General features: G+C 32.0%; 2 protein-coding genes across 2 annotated transcripts in view; one reads left to right on the forward strand and one right to left on the reverse strand.

The window, feature by feature from the left end:
• LOC115891909 (CAD protein-like) overlaps window positions 1-18466 on the forward strand; it is a 50908-nt gene that overhangs the window by 13131 nt on the left and 19311 nt on the right. The window contains exons 4-7 of the mRNA XM_030912509.1: window positions 562-705; window positions 767-1080; window positions 1225-4372; window positions 4495-4599. Coding sequence (XP_030768369.1) covers window positions 562-705; window positions 767-1080; window positions 1225-4372; window positions 4495-4599 — 3711 coding nt within the window. The remainder of the gene's footprint in view (window positions 1-561; window positions 706-766; window positions 1081-1224; window positions 4373-4494; window positions 4600-18466) is intronic.
• LOC115891910 lies at window positions 6653-15154 on the reverse strand. The gene is made up of 4 exons (XM_030912510.1): window positions 14786-15154; window positions 9210-9481; window positions 7794-9145; window positions 6653-7411 (listed from the first exon to the last, which is right to left on the reverse strand). Exons 1-4 carry the CDS (start codon window positions 15010-15012, stop codon window positions 6941-6943), a joined length of 2322 nt encoding a protein of 773 aa, XP_030768370.1. The 5' UTR covers window positions 15013-15154; the 3' UTR covers window positions 6653-6940.

An 18466-nucleotide genomic window follows, 5' to 3' on the forward strand; every position in this document is an offset into this window, starting at 1 on the left:
ATTGACGGACATCAATCAATGTCAAAATTAAAATTTTATTGTTGCTGTTAAACAAAATTCCATATTTTTATATTGCAAAAATGTCTCAAAGATTTAACTAAAATGAACAAGAGCTCATTGGTAAGCTGGTAAATGATTTTCCTCGAGAAAGAGACGCTGGTAGAACACTCTTGCCCGTGGACGCCGTATATGAAGTAAGTTCAATGCAAATGTGTAATATTCCTGTGTGAAATACCAATTGACAGCGTGTTTAAATAATATAGCGAGTTGTTGATGCTTTAGAAATAGAAATTTCAACAGTCCAAAGGATTGGAACTAAATAATCGTAACTGATGAAGGGTTCAAGAAAAAATGAATAAATTCGGAAAAACCGGTACTTGCTCAATCAATAATAAAGGAACGTACTTAAAATTCTCTAAACAATATGAACTCATCTCAGACACACTCTAAAACACATATTTGACAAATAATGATGACTTAGCGCTGAAAGATTGCTGAACAGTCTTTTATATTTTTTGTTGTCCCTGTATATTACTAACTAATATATTAATATTATTTTAGGGGGTCGATACAAGAGATTTGACTAAGGTCATCAGAGAAAAAGGTACCATGCTGGGCAAGATCGTTTACAGCTTACCTATACCAGACTCATTAAGCATTCCCGATCCAAATTTAAGAAATCTCGTAGAAGAAGTATCTGTAAAGGTATAGAAATTTCAAAACTATTTCTAAGTATAAAAAATTATTTTTTTTCTATGTTTTTTAGAAAGTAGTTACATACAATAAAGGTGGTTTCCCTAGAATATGTGCTGTCGATTGTGGTCTAAAGTACAACCAAATTCGGTGCTTTTTGAAGAGAGGAGCTAGAGTAGATTTGGTACCGTGGAACCACAAACTGAACGTAGATGAGTTCGATGGGTTGTTCTTGAGTAATGGACCAGGAAACCCAGAAATGTGTGCAATTACTATCCAGAATATAAGAAGTGTCCTGAATAGTTCCAAGAAAAAGCCAGTTTTTGGTATCTGTTTGGGCCATCAGCTGTTATCTATGGCTATTGGGTGTAAAAGTTTCAAAATGAAGTAAGCTTTCTGTTTACTAATCTCAAAATATTAAAATATTCTTGTTAGTCTTGGTCTTGTTGCAAGACTCTTGTAAATCGTGCACTTTTTTTATATATTAACAACATTTTGGATAACAATTTATTAATTTTTCTCTATTTTTAGATACGGTAATCGTGGCCATAACCAACCATGTCTCCACCACGGAACCTCCCGTTGCTACATGACCTCCCAAAACCACGGTTTTGCCATTGATCCAGACACCATTCCGGACCACTGGGAACCACTATTCACCAACGCGAACGACCTAACTAATGAAGGCATAGTTCACAGCAATTTGCCCTACTTCAGTGTCCAGTTCCATCCAGAACACACAGCAGGTCCGCAAGATCTGGAATGCCTCTTCGACGTCTTCCTGGACTCAGTCAAAGAAGGCTCAATTTCCAAGAGAAGCGTCAAAGATAAACTGACAGACAAACTGAAATTCGTCAGCGATGTGCCTGTTGAAACTGACATTCCTAACAAGATCCTTATAATAGGATCTGGTGGATTATCCATAGGACAAGCTGGGGAGTTTGATTATTCGGGATCACAAGCAATTAAAGCTTTGAAGGAGGAGAATATTCAGAGTGTTTTAATCAACCCAAACATTGCCACAGTACAAACCTCAAAAGGTCTAGCAGACAAAGTATACTTCCTCCCATTATTTCCGGAATATGTTGAGCAAGTAATCAGATCAGAGCGACCAGGAGGTGTATTGTTGACTTTCGGAGGACAAACCGGTCTAAACTGTGGAGTAGAACTCCAGAAAATGGGAGTTTTCGATAAATATAACTGCAAAATACTCGGAACACCTATCCAAGCCATCATAGACACAGAGGATCGTAAGGTTTTCGCTGAACGAATTGCAGAAATAGGTGAAAAAGTCGCACCCAGTCTTGCTGTTGGTTCAGTTGAAGAAGCTTTGAAGGCAGCTGATCAGTTAGGGTATCCAGTTATGGCCAGAGCAGCGTTTTCTCTAGGTGGACTTGGCTCAGGATTTGCTAATAATAAGGACGAATTAAAGGCATTAGCTGCCCAGGCACTGGCTCATTCAAATCAACTAATTATCGATAAATCACTAAAAGGCTGGAAAGAAGTTGAATACGAGGTTGTCAGAGATGCTTTTGATAATTGCATAACTGTGTGTAACATGGAAAACGTAGATCCCTTGGGAATACACACAGGGGAATCTATTGTAGTAGCTCCTAGTCAAACTCTCTCAAATCGAGAGTATAACATGCTAAGAACCACAGCCATCAACGTAATAAGACACTTTGGAGTAATAGGTGAATGTAACATTCAGTACGCTTTGAGTCCATACTCCGAAGAATACTTTATAATCGAGGTAAACGCTAGATTATCGCGAAGTTCAGCTCTAGCCAGTAAAGCAACTGGTTACCCCTTGGCTTACGTAGCAGCTAAGCTAGCTCTAAGCATACCTCTTCCAGAAATCAAAAACTCAGTCACTGGAGTGACCACGGCTTGTTTTGAACCCAGTCTTGATTATTGCGTGGTAAAGATTCCTCGTTGGGACCTTCACAAGTTTGCTAGAGTGAGTACTAAAATCGGAAGCTCGATGAAGAGCGTTGGGGAGGTTATGGCAATTGGAAGGAAGTTCGAAGAAGCTTTCCAGAAAGCTTTGCGGATGGTTGACGAGAATTTCCCAGGTTTTGACCCATTCAGCAGTGAAGTAAACGATGCTGAACTCATTGAACCCACCGATAAAAGAATGTTTGTTATAGCTGCGGCTTTGAGGGAAGGTTACAGTGTCTCAAAGCTCCACGAGCTCACAAAAATCGATACGTGGTTCCTACAAAAAATGAAAAACATTATCGACTATTTTACGATGCTCGAAACCGTAGATCAAACTAGTTTGACAAGCGACATGTTGCTGAAAGCCAAACAACTGGGATTTTCTGACAAACAGGTTGCCGTAGCCGTGAAAAGTACCGAACTAGCAATCAGAATGAAGCGTGATGAGTACGCCATCAAGCCTTTTGTTAAACAAATTGACACAGTTGCTGCAGAATGGCCTGCTACGACTAACTATCTCTATTTAACTTACAATGCTACAAATAACGATTTGGACTTCAGTGAAGAACACATTATGGTTATAGGTTCCGGAGTGTATCGCATAGGAAGCTCTGTAGAATTCGACTGGTGTGCTGTGGGATGTTTGAGAGAACTTAGACGTCTTGGAAAGAAAACAATCATGGTAAATTATAACCCCGAAACGGTTAGTACAGACTATGATATGTCTGACAGACTGTATTTTGAAGAAATCTCCTTTGAAGTCGTCATGGACATCTACGATTTAGAAAACCCCGAAGGAATAATACTGTCTATGGGAGGTCAACTTCCTAACAACATTGCCATGGATCTTCATAGACAACAAGCCCGGATTTTGGGTACTTCCCCAGACTGTATTGATGGAGCAGAGAATAGATTTAAGTTCTCCAGAATGCTGGATCGGATCGGTATAATGCAACCCCGTTGGAAAGAACTGACCAACTTGGAGTCTGCTGTCCAGTTTTGTCAAGAAGTCGGATATCCTTGCCTTGTTAGACCTTCATACGTCCTTAGTGGTGCAGCAATGAACGTAGCTCACTCTGATCAAGACCTGAAAACCTACCTAAACGCAGCTAGTGATGTCAGTAAAGAACACCCAGTTGTCATATCAAAGTTTATCCTCGAATCTAAGGAAATAGACGTTGATGCTGTAGCTTGTGACGGTATCATCCTCTGCGTTGCTGTTTCCGAGCACGTTGAAAACGCCGGTGTACATTCAGGAGACGCTACTTTGGTCACTCCACCTCAAGATATCAACGAGGAAACGTTAGCTAAGATAATGTACATCTGCAAGTCCATTGCAGCGTCCTTAGAGGTCACAGGTCCCTTCAACATGCAACTGATAGCCAAAGACAACGATCTGAAAGTTATAGAATGCAACGTCAGAGTCTCTAGGTCTTTTCCTTTTGTTTCAAAGACTTTGAACTACGATTTCGTCGCTATGGCAACTAGGGTTATTGTTGGAGAAGCTGTAGAGCCTGTAGACGTACTGGGAGGTTGCGGAAAAGTGGGAGTAAAGGTTCCCCAGTTTTCTTTTTCAAGATTGGCAGGTGCCGATTTTATGTTGGGTGTGGAGATGGCTTCTACAGGTGAAGTGGCGTGTTTTGGTGATAATCGGTACGAGGCGTACTTGAAGGCTTTGATGAGTACGGGAGTTACTATACCGAAGAAGTCGATTTTGTTGTCAATAGGCAGTTTTAAGGTAAGGAAATAATTAATGTTAATAAGTATAGGGAGATTTGAGACAGATAGGAGTGTTTTACTGATTTTGCTGGCTGTTTTACTTAAAGCCACTTATGATATATAAAATTATGTTTGTTTCAGCATAAAACGGAACTACTGCCGAGTATGAAAATTCTGAAAAGTCTGGGATATAAACTATACGCCAGTTTGGGTACTGCTGACTTCTACAATGAGCACGGTGTCAAGGTAAGCTTGATTTGTATATAAATAAGCATTAAATGCTGTTCTTTGGCAAATGTATGTTAAGTTCTCAACTATTACCCACGTAGCTCCTTTAATTTTCTCCTGTGATTTCTTAATTCTACAGTACAAATCACGAGGTTTTTGCTTGTTTTGACATATGTCATTTGTGGGATAATATAATTTAGACATTAGACATAAACATGATCTGTGGTGGACAATGAATTAGAGTCTGTAATAAGAATATTTTGATTTTTAAGATCTGAGATTAATGTTTTGTTTATTTTAATTTTTATCTAACTTTTCTGCTATACTACTACTGTTTAGTAAATCATTTTTAGCACTACTTAATTCAACAACTTATTAGCTAATATAGTAGAAGTATTTTTTTCCATATTTACTTAATTTTACTGAAAATAAATAATAATTTGCTTTGACAAAACCTGTTCTCTGATTATAGGAAAAGGTACGCGAGAAAAACTGTTCTGTTCTTTAATTCTGTACAACCCTGTATACGAAAACGTGCCTAAAATACGAAAAAAAAATTTTCTCAGAATTTGACGTATCTTGTCAAGTCTTATCGTCGTTTTATCATAATTTGTCAAACATAATATTCTAGATAATTCAAATTATTTTTTTGTAGAAAAAAATGAAACAGATATCACTTTTATTTTTAAGTTTCATCTTTCTAGATTGGACTTCCGGATTTTTGTTTTGTTTTTTTTCAAAAAAGACAAACAAAAAAATTCTAAAAAAACAAATATTTAGAATTAAATATTATTTTTAATTTATAATGTTTGTAAAACATTAAAAATGAATGAAAATATCTATTTTAATATATTTTTTACAAATATATTAATATGGACAAAATATGAAGAGTGTGTGCTATAAAATGAAGTAAATTTTACATAATATTTTGAAATTACTAGCAGATATTTTTTTTTCAATAAAATTAATATTTATTTATATTCTACATATAAGTTGACAAGTATTTGATTTGTGAATCTTGGAAAACACATTATAATTATTATTTAATATAATATATTCTATTTTTATCCGTCTCTCATGTTATCTCTTACCATTCACAACCAAGTGAAAGATATACATCTCAGACATACCTAATCATGTCCAATATACCGTCTTATTGATTGATCAACGTAAAATTCAAAATAATTTTGAAACCTTTGTTTAAAATAGACAGAAAAAACATACATTTCAAACAAATTTGTATAAAAAAATGATAAATACTTATTTTGATTTTTATCAATAAATTTAGATTAATACTTCATAGGTATAACAAAAAAAAATCAGACAGTAGCAAATAATATTTATTTCTTAACATTTAATTGAATATAAATTACTAATTATATAATATTATCTTAAACTATTATATACAAATAAATTAGTATATATCTATATAAAAATGTTATTAAATTATTATATAAAATTTCTTTGTAATGTAATAATTAAATGGTAATGTAAAACCATTACAATTATTGTCACTGTCAATGACAGTCTAAAGTATGACTATATCTAAAATGTCTATATTGGAATAGTAGATTATTTTCTTTTATCTATGCTATATTGGTCTATATATTTATTGTCATATAACAATTATCACTTATTTTTTTATTACTTATTTCTTTTGCAATTTACAATATAATAAAACTATCATCAAATATTGGATCTTTATAACAGCATGTCATTTTTGTTTACAAAACATTACAGTTTATCCAACTTTAATAGTAATCAAATTTTGATCAGCTAACTTTGTTTTAATTCAAAATTTTTTTTTTGGATTAAAAACACTATTCCCTGATTTTTATAAAATAAGATTCCCATTTTGGTGTAAACTTAAGCTTGCAAATAGTTAAAGATACATATTTGTTTAGATAATCTACATGGGAATCACACTACTTGGTTGCAATTAGTTAATATCTACAGCCGATTGTCTTAAATTTACTTTTAAATTTTACACTGCATTGTTTCATTGTTATTTATTATTATCTTTGGAGTTATTTAAAAAAAATGATATTTTTGAACATTTTTGAACAGTTCATTTGGCTGTTCTACAGTTCATTTTGGCCGAAGGACATATAAATGATCGTATAAGTGCATAAATCATGTATATATTGTTTGTTTTCTTTAGACCCATCATATACAAGCAAAATGTAAACAAACTGTTTTATTTTCACAGATTTTTCACAAAAATACACTGTTTCACAAGAATGTCACAAGCAAAATGATAATAATTTTAACCCATTTTAAAGAAACAGTGAATTATAAAAAAATGGAATCACTAGCCCTAAATTTAGAATTTTTTCTTAAAATATTTGAGAAGTGAATATCACCTTATTTCATTTATTTCTTCCATACTTTTACTATTATAACTAAAAGCTCTAGAATAAATTTTACTTAAAGATATTAAGTTTGTATTTCTTTCCTTTATCTGTTGTTGAATATCCATATAAATATCAGCATTGTCTTCACAGTGAACTTCACATTTCACACATTCACTCACACTTTCACGTATCATTTCTTCACTTTCTTCGAATTTTACCCCGCATTCTTCTATACCAGTTATACACTGCTCTTCTAATTTCCTTAGTTCCTCAAAAGTTTGATCTACTTCTTCTCTAAAGAGTTCATTTTCCTCTTTCAATATCGTTGCCAAATAATATGCTTGTTTCACGTAGAATAGGGTTTGCTTTTTGGTGCTGATCTTCCAGCTAGTCTTGGCAATTTCCATAAAATTTTTGATGAAAAACTTCAATAGGGCTATTTTCTTTTGTCGATGGAAGGATTTCTCACATTGCCACTGAAAATTAGAAGAATTGGAATTAAAATCATAGTACTACAAGTTTTTGAATTAAAATACTAAGAAAGAGATCAAATACTATTCTGATATTCAGACGTTAGATAGAAGTGTGTATATTTATTTCTTGTATATTTGTTGCAAAGAGTACATATCTCGAAAAGCATTGTGTCAGTAATTGAATCACAGTGATAATATTGTGAATATCAAAAAAACATAATGGAACAACTTTTTACTAGTAAATAATCATATAATATATGTGTACATACACTAAGAGATACATACACTAAACTGCAACTTATTTTTATAACAAAAAATTTAACAAATACATTTGAAACATAAAAACACTTAAAAATGAGATAGAAATACATAAAATTTCACTTACATCGTCTTTGATACTGTCTATTGAAGATCTTCTTACTTCCATCACACTGTAACTAGATTTCTTGACCTTCTTCTCCTTTTTTTCATTCTTCCCCTCCATAATATGCTTCATCTTCATATGCTTCACGTATATCAACTGTTTCTCCGCATCATCAAACATAGGCTTCTTCTGAACCGAGTCTTGGGAACTGAACGATTTCCTATCACTAGGAACACCCACTATGTTTAAGTTCTCCCAATCACGCCGGTACAAAATTTTCAGCAAGTCTTCATAGTCCAAGGGAGAATAATAATTTTCGTTGGTATATCGAATGTTTCGGAGTGCTCTCAATATCATCATCAAAGGCGATTGAAGAATATTATGGAACACTTCGTTAGCTACCTCTAGATGTTTTCTGGAAGCATTCTTAAACAAGTTCTTCCTTCTGATGAAGTAGTCGTTCAGTTTCCTGTTCTGTAAAGCCAAGGAGAATTTCTTACAGATATTTCGTAAATTTGTTCCCAAACGATGGTCAGGCCATCCGTCGTAGTGTCTCTCAGATTCATGCAGAATTACAGTTAGTAGATGCTCAGGCAGGACACCTCTTTTTTTCGTGAAGGTTTCAATGTATTCTTTGTGCAAAGCCAGAAGAACCATGTAACATTTGATTTGTTCTGGTCTGAGCATGCATTCTAACAATCTCTCGGCATAAGGGAAGTGTATTTCCCACTCCAGATCCCCTTCTGGATACTCTCCAGGTTTCTTAGAGTACCCTCTTGGAACTAACACACAATCGAACGTTTTGAACTTTCTGAGTATGGCGGGGTTTGAGTACATCTCTGAATCGTCAAGATTCAGAAAATCAAAAGTTTCCCTTTCAGGCCAGGGTATTTTTAAGCAAGGTATCACTTCTACTGGACTTTTATTGTTGTTGTTATCCAGGATACTACAGAAAATCTTGCCAGGTGACTGCTGAAGAACATAGGCATCATCTATTTCGTTTTGAATCATCCCGAAATGTTTTGCCATGAAGTTTTTGAATATCTTGCTCTGGAAGAACTTCATGAAAGTTCGTGAGTTCAGATAACCTACTACGTCGTAAACGTCAGTGTCAGAGAGGTTTTCGTGGTCCAGCTCATCGAGGATGATGTCGATGTCTTCTTTTTTCGTTTTTCTGTATACCAGACAATCTTGAAATCGATAGTCTTCTTCCTGGTCTTTGATTAGTTGACATGGATCTTCTGTTGAGTTGTTTTCTGATGAGTCAGTATCACTGCTTCCTGAGTTACTGCTAGATGATGCAGAATGTTCATCTTTCGGTGTTTGAATGTCTATGTCGTTTAAGTTCTTCATTTCCTTCAACTTGACGAAGCCTAAATTCAAAAAATTCGCCTTTAGGTATGAGTTTTTTTAGAGATTTTTGATGAATCTACTGACCTTTTCTGTTTGGTTTGGTTTTATCGATCATAACGTGGAATTTTCCAGGTTTTTGAGAAGGCAAAGCATCGTGGTTCATGGGGTCGTATATTTCGACGTACTTGTTCATTGGTACGTACAGTCTTTTGGTTACCAAGGGTTCTGAGGTATTTTTGTTTGGTCCATGGATGGGTTGGTAGGTTATGTTGTTGTTTACTGTTTCCATGATGACATCTGGTTCCAGGAATTCGGACTGGGATCGTTGGATTGAGATTAGAGATTCGTAGACATCCCTAGAACAAGATAAAACAATACTATTTTTTAAAAATCAAATAAAAAAGTGGAACACATAAATAAAAATAGGATTTGTAGCTAAGAATCAAATTTTTTTAGATAAAAATATAATATGTAGTAGATTAAATTTACAAGAAAGAAAACCCAGAAAAGATACGGTGGTTCTCAAAATTTAAGCAAAACTAATTTTTTTATTTTGAAAATAACTCGGTTATTTTGGACTTATTTGGAAAATGGTAAAGAGAAAATATGTTTCTTTTATCGAGATCTACCAGCTCTGAAAAAATTTGCACTTATTTAAGACTCACCCTGTATATAGAAGAGAAATGATAAGAAATTTGTTAAAAAAACAGTATAAATATTATATGATAACAAAAAACATTACCAAATAAACTGTTTATACGTCATTTTGCAATGTTAAATGTGAATCATGTTTACAAAAAATGAAAATTTGAAATTTTTAATGATTTGCAAACATTGTAAAAATATTTTAATTTTATTTAAATACTTTTGAAATGTTATCCCACACAAAGAAGAAAATAAAACATTTTTAAAGTACTCTAAAGCGTATAAGTTTGTGTAAATATTATCTAGAGATTATACATCTTAAGGCTTTTAAAATGCTTTTAGAAAAAATCAACTAATCTTGGAAATGGTAATTCCCAAAAAACACATATTTATCCTTTGAGCGAGTGTGAATAACTCGTTCTGCATCCTAAAAATCTTTTTATTAATGGGTGGATCAAAAACACCGATTATTTGTAATAAAATAGGCCTCAATTTGATTGTTTGAGGATTTATTATGTTTTTTTAAAAGATAAAAAGTTTGATTTTATATGATATACAATAAAGAAATAAAGGTTTTCATATTTTTCATTGTTCTTGTTTAAAAAATATTTTTCGTAATATGTAGTTTGTATTTCTCGACATTAACTATTATAAAAAGTAAATTACGATCGAAAATTGACGCCGTTTTTTTCGATGGAGAATGACGATGATAATTTTGACGAGGTCAAGCCCTAGACACCATTACTTGGCACGTACTCTGCCTTATTTGTTAATACATATATAAATTCTGCTTAATGTTAGTACGAGCGTTCATTAAAAGAATTTCTTTAATCAACGATATAAGATTCTAGTTGATGATGCAAACATATTTTATTTTATTAATTTTTTTTAAAAAAACGGCGTCAGCGGTGACTATGAAATGAAGATCGCTGTCATTTTATATGTAAAATTTTATGGGAAATGTCATCGATCGTCATTTCCCAGCCAGCGACGCCGTTTTTTTCGATCATACGGTATTTTTTTGCGATGATGATAATACTGCAACAACTTTTTGTTTTTTAGATTATTTATAAATATTAATACGTAGAATTTTTAAACCAATAAAAATCATTTACATATTTGTAATAATTTGCCACATTATCTTGCTAATATCATGAAATTTCATCTCGTTTCGAATATGTTATAATTGATATTCTGAGCACCTATCTATTTATTTAGGCTTATATCGTTCTAATAATTCGATTTTAATATATTTTGTACAAATTTAACAGGAGATACATGAATTTAGGCTTATCTGATATATATTTTTTTCTGAGAAATCTTTTTGAGGTCTTATCGCAGACTCTCTATGAGGGACCTGTCATTTTTTAAAATAGTTATCTTTCGATATTTGTTTTGTACTTCTTCAGATTGTTTGAATCAAATAATATCTTTAGAATGTTTTATTTTTTAAATATTCATGAATTATTTTAGCCCAGAGTTCACAAAATGTATTCTATATCAGATGAACAGATGTTGAATACAGATATGATGCGCAGTTAGTAGTGAACGTAACGTCTACCGGCAGCCGGACGGTCGGCATTCTGTTCAGGAGAGCATTACAAAGGATATAAAGAACCAGCTTTCTTTCTCTATATAAAAAAAAACATATAACATATAAACGACACCAATTACAAACCAAGTCAGTACATCCGATGAACGGAGGCATGGAAATGCAATAAATTTAAAAACTGCGTAATTTTTTCTAACCAATCATCGAAGTCTTTAAATTCAACCAATAAAATGAATATCGTATCGTCGTATCGTCGGATACCGGCTGCATGAAAATCAAGCTTAATCCGTTTAGTAATATTGCCCAAGAAATGAATAATGAAGAATGTTCTCATATTAGATTTATTTCTTGTGTCACCAAACCACAAGTTATTTTTTTATACAAAACATGTTTATTGTTCCAGCATTTTTCTTCATTTATCTCCAATTGACGCGTTTGTATTATCCAGACAAACAATTCAAGACAATCTGTACAAAAAACAAAAAATACATTCATAATTTTCAAAACACTTTCAATGCGTAATGAAAGATTAGATAACTCCATTTATTACAATAAAAACAGAACAATAAAAAAAGGAACAAATCAAAAATAATTCGGTACTGCTCTGTGCTGAGAAAAAATTTCTTAAAATTTATTTAGTTAAAAAAATAGAGTTAAGCTTTTGCTAATCCCTCATCAATGTTATCAGACAGATCAAACAAAAACATTTAATACTATAATTTGTTTAGTATATAATTATCAGAAATAGGACAAATAATGATAGTAAAAGTAACTATACTTCCTTGTTTATAGGGGAAAGTTGAGTAAGCTGGACCACAATCATTTCAGAATAAATATTGCTTCAAAATCGTGAGAGATAATAAATAGACTACAATCATAGACTAATGTCACGTACTAGAGATAGATTGGACACTGATATAAAACAAATGGGTCCGTCATTTAGAGCCACCTGGTGATCCGGAAGAAACTAATGGAGAGTTTTGGCATAACATAATTTTAGCGTTCTGTTACTTATTAACGCTAATTAAAACGGTAACGTTATTCAAGCGCAAAATTATTCCTTGTAAAATATAAAATAATAAATATAGACTTTTTTACTCCATTTTATGTTTTATTAGATCATTAGAAGTGTAACATAATTACAACAAAATTAAAATTATAAATACATACATTTTAAACACCAACAATAGATCACATATCGCCTATTTTTTTTTGATTTAACAACTAAATTATAATATAGTAAAAATATTATAGACTACTAATCAACTGTTACTAAAAATACTATATATTACCAACTATGTACTTACTTATTTATGATTAAACTATTTTTTTATTTGGTTTATAAATTATTATTTCTAAAATGTCAAAATGACTTTAATAAAAAAGTTTAGTATCTAACACGAAAATGATGATCGACTGTAAGTATCAGAATGCACAAACTAATAAAAACACAAACTATAAACACAAATCACTGAACTTTCCGACAAATCAGGAATATCTGGGAATTTAATAATTATTTAAATAATGATTTAAAAATAACTTGACGGATCACCACCATTTTGTCCAACTAGACAAAAACTAGACCATAAACAGTAGTTAACATAGACACTGTCATGTCATCTTCATAATATAAATTAGAAACCTGTAGTTTAATGTCTTTTGCGTCGTCTGGTGATGCGGAAGAAACTAAATTTATAGTTCTATAAAATTACCATTGAGTGTCTAGGGCATGACAATACAATGCTTCAAAAATTTATCAATGTCAATGTCATCATCATCATTTTCAGCTTATTCAACCATTTCCAATTATGGTATACCTTCCCTTACAATGGCCATGGGAAATTGTTCATATGAACTCATGGTACTTGCTCGAAGTAGCGGACGGTCCGTCGCGGACGCTCCGCTCCATCTGAAAGCGCTGTTATATGGCTTTTTCGGAGATGCGAGATGCGAGTGATATTTGAAGATGCGAGTGGTCAAGAATAGGTACCCTGAGACGGCGGTGGTTGCCGGTAAGCAGAAACCTGCCTCCACTATGTTTGTACCCTTATTGTTTGTACCATGTACAAGTTACTTTTTAAAGAGTTTTAGAGTTGATAGGTTGCCAGATCTATCCAGTACTTTAAAAAGTTCTATTAAAAGTTTCCTCTAAAATTAATAGGGGAGCCCAAAACGACACCCTTAAAATTTACATGAGATTTCCTATAGGTATGTCCTAAATCGATGCATAACTGGGTATACGAACATTGCAACTTAAATAAAAGCTTATAAAAATGGTTGTTTTTAGCCTAGTATACCCTATAAACAGCGAAATAGGTGTACGCGTACTAAATTGAGATGACAAATTAATTAGTTCAGATGAAAAATAATTTATTGGATTGAATTGTTCTAAAATATTTTTTTGGTGATAATGTGAGTCAGCTGGTGAAGTAATTCTTTAAAAATAGTTGGAAAAGTAGAGTTAAGAAAAGTTAACATATCGAACACTGCTGATGAGTAACACTCCTTCAAATTCTTTTTTATGACTTGTGTCACTTTGTAGAGTTTAACAATGCAAAAATCATATAATAAATGTTCAGACGTGTCTTCAGCCGAAAAATAAAAGAGGTGGGCATCTATAGATGTTAGTACTGTGTGGTAATCTTTTATAAATGTCATTGGGCTATCGAATTTTTTCAAACACCACAACATAAATACCAACGACTGTAAAAAATATATTTCATTTTATTAAATGAAATGTTTTTTTTTGTTTAAATTTTGAAAACAACTGGATCTTTTTTGAGTTCCTTTCTTGTAAATTTATTCTACTCCCAATATTGCTATATTATCAAGATATTATATTTTTCAACAATCCTTCCCGGACACAAACGGTACATTGTGAAACAGGAAATTGTAGAGAGAAGCAAGCCCTATAACATAGGATACAACATTTTAATGAACAGTGCTTTTCATAAAATTAATAAAATGAAAAATATACGAAATAATATACATGTACTGATTTCTGTCGAAAATCGACAACTATGAAACTATGAACCCTTTTTGGACACAAACGGTACATTGTGAGACAGGAAATTGTAGAGAGAAACAAGCCCTATAACATAGGATAAAACACTTTAATGAACAGTGCTTTCCATAAAATCAACAAAATGAAAAATATACGAAATAATATACATGTACCGATTTCTTTCGAAAATCGACAACTATGAAACTATGAACCCTTCCCGGACACAAATGGTACATTGTGAGACAGGAAATTGTAGAGAGAAACAAGCCCTGTAACATAGGATACAACATTTTAATGAACAGTGCTTTCCTTAAAATCAATAAAATGAATAATCATCAATCAAAAAAAATAAAAATTCTTCACGTAAGAATCCACCTCTAAAAATCCACCCCTAAGCCACTGTTTTCGTGATTCAAAAAAATAATATTTAATGCACTTAATAAAATAATTAACACTCACTGCTTGTAATTCTTGTGAAAAACCGTGCACATCAGCACATTGTTCAGCACAAACATCTCGGGATCATTGTCCAGATCATTTTTAATTATACTGATCAGTTCTTTATCGTAACTATTCAAAATAGCACAATCACTACCGTCAAAAAAATTCACATCACAGTCACTGTTCACGTTTCTCTGACTCTCCAAGACTTCCAAAAAGACAGTTTTTGAATTTTTTACACCCATTTTCAGCCAAAAAAATTGAATTAAAAATAAACCAAAAAAAATATTTCTTTTAAAATAACTGATTTAAATTTATAATTATGGCTGATAACGGATCAACGCTAAAAGTACCGGTAGTACTGTTATCATCGTCGGTTTTTGTGCGAAGACGACTAATTTGAAGCTAGGAACCAATTATATTTGCGTTAAAAGATGTTTTATATCTTATCAATTATTTAAAGCGGTTTATGTACATATAGAGAAATGTTATGTATTTGTTCTGAGAACAATTTTAATGAATTGTGACGTTTGTCCAATACATACATGACGTCATAGTAGAAAAAAATTATATTAAAAAAATTAAATTATTAAAATTATTAATTAATTAAAAATTTATTATTAAATTAAAATAATTAAATTAATTTAATTATTAAATAATTAATATTTAAATTAATTGTTCAGATTTAGTTACCACTAAATTATTGCACAGGATGTTTAAAGCTAGGGTAAAGAACCATGAATTAACCCCAATATAATAAGCCAAATACTAAAGGTTATAAAAATTGAGTTTACCGAATTCAAGCTAATTTATATACAGTTTGCTAAACTCATGAAAATAGGGGCTAAAAGTAAAAAATATAACACTTTAAAAACTTTAGCGTTTTTTTGCATCTGGGTGTGTTATCCCACGGCTACACAGAAAGCGTTTTATGCGTTTTTAGCGTGAAGCGTCTTTAGCGACTAAAACAAAATAACAGGATTATATAGGAGTGGCCACACCAAAAGCGTGTAGCGTTCGGCGTGTCTCGCAAAAAACGCAAATGAAAACAAATCAGTTTGTTTTCTGTAGCGTCTTTAGCGTTTTCTAAGATGAGACCCCGTCATAGGCGGACGTTATATTTAATAATATAATAAAAATAAATTAAATAGTATGCATTTTTTTCATTTTAGGGTATTATCTAAAAATATTTTTATAAAGAACATCTACTGTTTAGGAAGATTCTATTAAATTCAAAAATTTGAAGGAAATGTTTGAAAACGTGTAGTTTGAAATGTTGAAAAACTAATAAATAAAGGAATATTTTCTTACGCGTAAAAAATAGTTTTTTACGTGTAACAAATAGTTTTTTACACGTAAAAAATATTTTCTTTTGCGTAACAAAAGCTTTTTTACCAGAAACAATAAGTTTATGACGCGTTAGAATTAGTTTTTTACGTGTAACAAATAGTTTTTTATACGTAAAAAATGTTTTTTTTTTGAAAACGTGTAGTTTGAAATGTTGAAAAACTAATAAATAAAGGAATATTTTCTTACGCGTAAAAAATAGTTTTTTACGTGTAACAAATAGTTTTTTACACGTAAAAAATATTTTCTTTTGCGTAACAAAAGCTTTTTTACCAGAAACAATAAGTTTTTGACGCGTTAGAATCAGTTTTTTACGTGTAACAAATAGTTTTTTATACGTGAAAAATATTTTTTTTTGTGTAAGAAAGGTTTTCTACCAGAAACAATAAGTTTTTGACGCGTAAAAAAAGATTTTTTTACGTGTAACAAATAGATTTTTACACATAACAAATAGTTTTACACGCGTAAAAAATAGCTTTCTACCAGTAACATATAGTTTTATACGCGTAAAAAATAGTTTTCTACCAGTAACAAATAGTTTTATACGCATAAAAAATAGTTTTTTACGTGAAACAAATGTTTTTTTACGCGTAATTACTTATTTCACTTTTCCAAAATTTGTATTAAAATATCAATATTTTTGATAAACACGTGGACTGCTCACAAATACACCTCGCGTCACTATGTATTTCTAAGCCGTTAACACGTTTTGTTACAACGAACTCGTGTGTCAGGGCCGTCTCACTAGCTCGTATGTCACGGCCTTGAATTTTTACTCCCAGCGCGCGTAAAGAAATTTCACTCCAAACTGTGTCATAAATCATGTCCTAAAATTGCATTAGCAACTAGAGATATTTACTATTCTATTTATATAATTATAATTATTTATTATATTATACTATAATTATAACAAGTACTAACCCCCACACTACAACATAAAAAACCATATACATATAAACTAAAATTCCTAAAATAAATGGTAAATAATAATTATTATTTTTACACACACCACTGGCACTAGCAGTAGATTGTGTTTGTTTCCGAATATATGCCCCGGCCCGTCCACAATTCAATCCAAGTTAATTTTATCTTTGTCTCTTCAACGCTAACGGCGCCGATCTCGCCTATCTCTTTCTCACAGGATTGATTGTTGAACGGGCCGGGAATACACGAGCTTGCGACGTTATTAATTGACATATTGATAGAAACTGCAGACCTGCCGCGTCTTTTGCGTGTTTTTAATGGACAAAAAATCAGAAAAAAGCGCTTAAACGGTAAAATCGCAAAAGCACTTGAGACGCAAAAACGCAAAACGCTAAAAGCAGCTTTTCTGTGGCCGTGGAGGCTTAGTCATAGGATATTTATCTACATGAAAAATAAATTAAATGTTAATGATTATTTTGCCTGCATCCATCTACCTGTTTAATTTTTATCAGAATTTTTAGTAATACACATTCAAAGTCAGCATATTTTTCTGATAATTCAGATGATTTTCAATATCTCCGAAGTCCATTAGAACTCATTGTTCTATTTATATAGATGCAATTATTTTTTATGACTTTTGAACCAAGGAAATAGATTTATTTTTGATTATCACTTAGTCACGATGTTTTCTAGAAAATTGACTATGTATTCTAGTCGGATATATTATATGATCTTTAATATAAGATTGATGACAGTCAGATTTTGATATTTGGAAATGAACAAATACAGGACGACCTACAGTAAAAAGGTCTAATACCAGATTTCTTATTTGATATTTTCAAAATTTCAGGTAAAACTTCTTTTAAATACTATACAGGGTGTTATTGAAGTGGGTGTAAAAAAATCAGGGGTGATAGTATACAAAATAGTAAAAATTTCTATAAGTATAGGGCCGGAAAATGCAATATTAAGGAGTTAGGGGGCACTGAAAGGGTGAATTTAAAAAACGGTTGTTTTGAAATTGTAGGCTTAAAAAACGAGATAAAATTTGGAAAAAAATGCTTTGCCATAAATGTTGACCCTAAATCAAATAGTGATACTGAAAAATTATTTGGAAAAGCGGAAAGAGTAGTTTTTGCAAGGGTAGGGGGTTGTTTCGTGAATAACTTCTTAGAGGTTATCTTTTTTGCAACGCGGGTTTATTTTTTGAAAACTACATACTTTTTCCTACAAAAAGGGTACTCTTGTTGCACATCGCCCAGAGCGATGGTTTTCAAGAAAATTGAAGGCAAAGAGTTTGCTCTGATGGGTTGGTATCAACATAAACTTATGAAAGTTATGGCGGTTCAAAAGTTACCAAGTAGTTATCAAATAATTAATTGAACATTCAAAATTTTATGATTTTTAAAATATTTTATTGCTTTGAAA

This window comes from Sitophilus oryzae, unplaced genomic scaffold, assembly GCF_002938485.1.
Source record: "Sitophilus oryzae breed Bouriz unplaced genomic scaffold, Soryzae_2.0 scaffold_119_pilon_pilon, whole genome shotgun sequence".
Lineage (NCBI taxonomy): Eukaryota > Metazoa > Arthropoda > Insecta > Coleoptera > Curculionidae > Sitophilus > Sitophilus oryzae.